Source organism: Azolla caroliniana, unplaced genomic scaffold, assembly GCF_043228905.1.
Source record: "Azolla caroliniana isolate FFs.n. ecotype wild unplaced genomic scaffold, voAzoCaro1.0.p SCAF_1386, whole genome shotgun sequence".
In the NCBI taxonomy this organism is placed as follows: Eukaryota; Viridiplantae; Streptophyta; class Polypodiopsida; order Salviniales; family Salviniaceae; genus Azolla; species Azolla caroliniana.
Window position 1 is genome coordinate 1,381 of NW_028231821.1, and position 4,428 is coordinate 5,808.

The 4,428-nt window shown below is 39.8% G+C and overlaps 1 protein-coding gene across 1 annotated transcript; it reads right to left on the minus strand.

Moving 5' to 3' along the window:
- Positions 1 to 1,206: 1,206 nt before the first annotated feature.
- LOC147847190 (uncharacterized) lies at positions 1,207 to 1,846 on the minus strand (the record flags this gene model as incomplete). Its single annotated transcript, XM_087339465.1, has 1 exon — positions 1,207 to 1,846. A coding segment is annotated over exon 1 (640 nt), but the record flags the coding sequence as incomplete, so codon positions are not given.
- Positions 1,847 to 4,428: the final 2,582 nt, after the last annotated feature.

A 4,428-nucleotide genomic window follows, 5' to 3' on the forward strand; every position in this document is an offset into this window, starting at 1 on the left:
ATTTTTTCAATTTTTATTTATTTTTTTATGGGAAAAATAAAAACAAATTCAAAAACAATTCAAAAAATAAGAAAATTTTCAAAAAAATAAGAGAAATTGGATTTTCAATTGAATCCGATGCACGGAATTGGATTTCCATTGAAATCTAATTTGTCAATTTTTATTTATTTATTTACGAGTAAAATAAAAAATGTTTATTTATTTATTTATGGGAAAATGTTTTATTTTTTCAATTTGTATTTATTTATGTATTTTCGGGAAATCCATGCAATGTATCATATTTTAGTCGATGTAGCTAGAATTCAATGCAATGCATTAAAATGCAAGAGTATTTTTTTAATGGAAATTTTTAAAAAATTCCAAGACTTACAGGAATCTGATGCATTATATCCAATTCTAGATGTATAGATTAAAATTCGACATGTTGCATCAAATCTAGATGGAATGAATCAGATTTCTGTACGACATCAAAGGCTTACTATGAGAATCTAAGAAAAATGGAAAACATCTTTAAGACATTTTTTAGATTCTAATGATTTTGGTAGAAAGCTTCTCTCACATAATCTAATCTTGTAAATGGAAAGTACATAATGAAATATCATAACCAAAAAGTGAGGAGGAAAGATGCATCAAGCACATCTACTCTTACATTGGATAATGTTTATATATTAGTGTATGACTTATCTTTGACCAAAACAAGTTATCTGTGACAGACCACAATGAAGATACTAAAAGAGGATCTGGAATGTGGCTTCAGACACAACACAAAGACAAAGAAGAAGCATGGCTCATAAACTCGATGAGGTTGGATTGCAATTGGATCAACACAATGCATTAGTTGCCATTGATGATGAGGATGAGACCTCATAAACTCATACTAGTTCATCTAATGGGTATGAAGATGATGACATAAACTTGAAAAATGATTGTCCTGATACGTTAACGATAAATATTGTATTGCACATCAAGATTTGGATTCAGAATTTCTGTAAATATTGGGGTTAGTCATTTTGGACATTCATTTGTAAGTTTGGCATGTCCATTATTTAGGCATTTTTTTGAACACCTAAATTTCTGTACATGTTAAAAATCAATATATTTTTGGGTCATTTTTAAAATTCCTTTACGCATGCAACACCCCTTATTGTGAATCACCCTAATTTGTGTCATTTTTTGATGGACAGTTCTCAAAATGGGACATATTACCTGTTTCAAATGTCCTGGTGTTAAATGCTTCTGCAAACTCATTGATACTTAGACCAATCCTAGCATTGCGGATCGTAACTTTATTCACTGGTTGAAGATCTTGTATAAACCTTAAGGTTCCATTCTTCTTTGGTACCGTGAACCAGTTATTCGAGTAAGGGGCATTTGATGGCTCCAGAATTCCCATCTCAACCTTCTCTTTCAAGAGCTTGATTAATTTTGGAATGTTCGCTCTTGGGACTGGTATTGGCTTCAAGTTCCACGACACATGTGGTATTGTGAATACCATAATCGGTTTTATCATCCTTGGATTGGTGCATCCTATTTCATTTGGATGGAATGCAAATGCTTTCCCATGTCTTTTGAGCATTTCCCGAAATGCGACTTCCTCTTCTAGCAACAAAAAATCATCTTTCTCGGCACAAAACTTTTCTCTTGTCTCTTTACTGAAGGCATGTCTGATTCCTCTCGGATCCCATAGGCTTGGATCTTGTGCAACTTCATTCATCCTTTGACAACTATCCTCAAATAGTGGAATAGCAACATGCTTTACTTTCTTGTCCACTGTTTTGTATTTCGTATTAGCTTCGACATTCTCTGCCATGATACTTTGATTATACTCGTCAATGGCGACATACATCTCGATGGAGTTTATCTGAATTGATCGCTAGCTACGAGGGCCCAAGTTCACGAAATTCTCCATTCCTCCAATGGTGTTGTTAAATGAGGCTTCCTCCATAACCCATTCGATGCTTTCATCACTTTCCAATATTTGTTCTTCTCGTAAAGCTTCCTTGAAGCTTTGCATCGGAGACTTCTCTTCTTTGTCAAACGTGTTGATTTTGCACACTCCATTAGGGGCTACGTACAACCCTCCTTTTGCAAATTTGAACTTTTCTTTCTTCTTGGGGCATACACTTCTTTGGACTATTCACACTCCGCTTGCAACCTGAAGCATCTTCTCCGAGACTTTCCCGATTCCTTTCATGATTGGCACGTATAGTCAAGAACTGTACGGCCTTCTTCCCATCAAGACTCCTTATTCGAGAAAATGCCGCACCATTATCGAACACTTTGGTTTCCATACGGGATGATATTATGTAGAATTTCCCAAGAATGATAGGATGGGATGTTGAATCTTGAACAAAAAAATGTTGATCTATCTCGACGTTGCCAATCATCATGGGGATATTAGGACATGCACCATAGAGGTCTTCGGTAGATTTCGTTGCCGCATGGATCTTCCACCCATGATTCGTATTTATGGGCCATCTTCCTTTTTGTAGACCTCAGTCGATATACGGTTGATCTTGTACCCATGGTCTATTAAAGCTACGACTGTATCTTTTCTCTCTCCCAACTTTACTAACATCTCCGTCGTCGCTCGTGCCCAATGAGGCCGAGTATAATGGTTGTCCACCATATCATTATTGACTTCATCCCCTGCCATCGTTATGGATTTTTCTTTTGCTTCTTATGGCTTCTCTTCTTCCCCATCTGACTTTCGCCTTTTTCTCCTTCAAGGTCCACGATCGTACCATGAATTCCTTCTTCCTAATGCCAAACAATTCCCTCAAGGACAAGGTCACATGGCTATCAAGAACACGGTCCTTGAGAATTTTCTTCAAATTGGTCATTTGTGCTATGTCCGACCATAGGTTATAGGTAGGCATAGTTCTTGTCTTCCGAGCGAGGTCTTCGACGTCAACCCTCATGAGCCGAACCATTTCTTCGACTCGTTTGCTCGACTCCCCTTTCCGGCTTGAGTCTCCATCCTTCGTTCGTAAAGCTCGACTTGCCTCTGCATCTTCTTTCTTTTCTGTGCTCCTTGTTTCATGTCTTTTTGATGGGTTTTCTTGCTCTTCTATTCTTTTTCTCTTTTCATCCACGAGCACCTCGTGCTTGTGACACATCACTTCTGCAAGTATGGTGTTGTCATCTAATGGATCCGACCATCCAGTTATCTTTGCACACTTTGGTCCACAAGCTCTACATCGTCTGAAGTAACTTTGCCCTTTTTCTTACACTCTAGAATAGAAGACCAAAACTTTCCCAACTCTTATTCCGGTCAATGCAGCATAGTGCATCGCATCCACATGAGTCGCGTCGGCATCTTACATAACTTTCTTCATTCCCCCTCTTCCGAAATTCACCCTCAAGGGTCTTCTGGTTTCATTCGAGCAGATCATGTTGCCATCCATGTATAGGATATTTTGTCGAAAGGCCTCTCGAAGGTCGAACAGACCCTTCTCATGTGGTCCATGTTGTCGCACCACACACATCTAAAGGGTTCTTTTCCTTTCGGGCCTCGACGATTCATGTTCGCTAGTGTGACTGTCTCGAACTTCTTCTCTCCAATTCTTCAATGATGTCATCATCAATCTTCTTTTCATCTGGGTTGCTTTGTTTGGGCGACTCAGTCACCTTTGGTTATCTCAGTTCCCCCCCCCCCCCCCCCCCCCCCCCCCCCCCCTCAATCCTGCCAAGTCAGTGTCATGAACCCATTGACGACGCTTGTCGAGCCTGTTGCATGCTCACTTCACTGCAATCCAGTCTGCCACAAGCCCCTTCTCTTGGGTATCATCTTCGAGGAGAGTCTAGAATTCTCGTCTATCCTTCATATCCACAGCTTTCAAGAAGTAAAAAGTCTTGTCCTCCTCAAGCAACACTTCGTTCGTGGCGGGGAGATGATTAAACATCTGGTCAAACTCGTCGTATAACCTTGTTATCCATGGGACAAAAAGATAAATTAGTTAAATATAATACGACGGTAGGTAAGGTTAGTAGGTGAGGAAGGTAGAGTTTAGGAAAACGCCGAGCTTCGAGCCTCACAGTCAGTGGACGGCTCGGCTTTGTATGAACAAAAAGTATATAAACCGAGGTCTGCGTACCTCGGCAAGGGGGGCTACCTAGATCATTCTGAGCGAGGGTAATATCATAGGAGCAAGCTCTGTACATATTGTTTCCAGTTGAGGTGGAGTATTGTAATCGCTGTAAGCTTTATCATGAAATATAAGTTTCGTCTTTTCTAAACTTCTATTTGTGTATTCTCCCCGTACTCGTAAATCGGGCTACGTTCATACTTAACGGGTTGTAGCCCGTGTACGATCCGTGTTCTCCATTTTTTCCCCGTGTAGAAGAAGCTTCCACGTAACACGATCCCTTGACATCGATAGCTTGTGGGCTCATCGAAGGTGTTTTCCAAAGGAACGGATAACAACC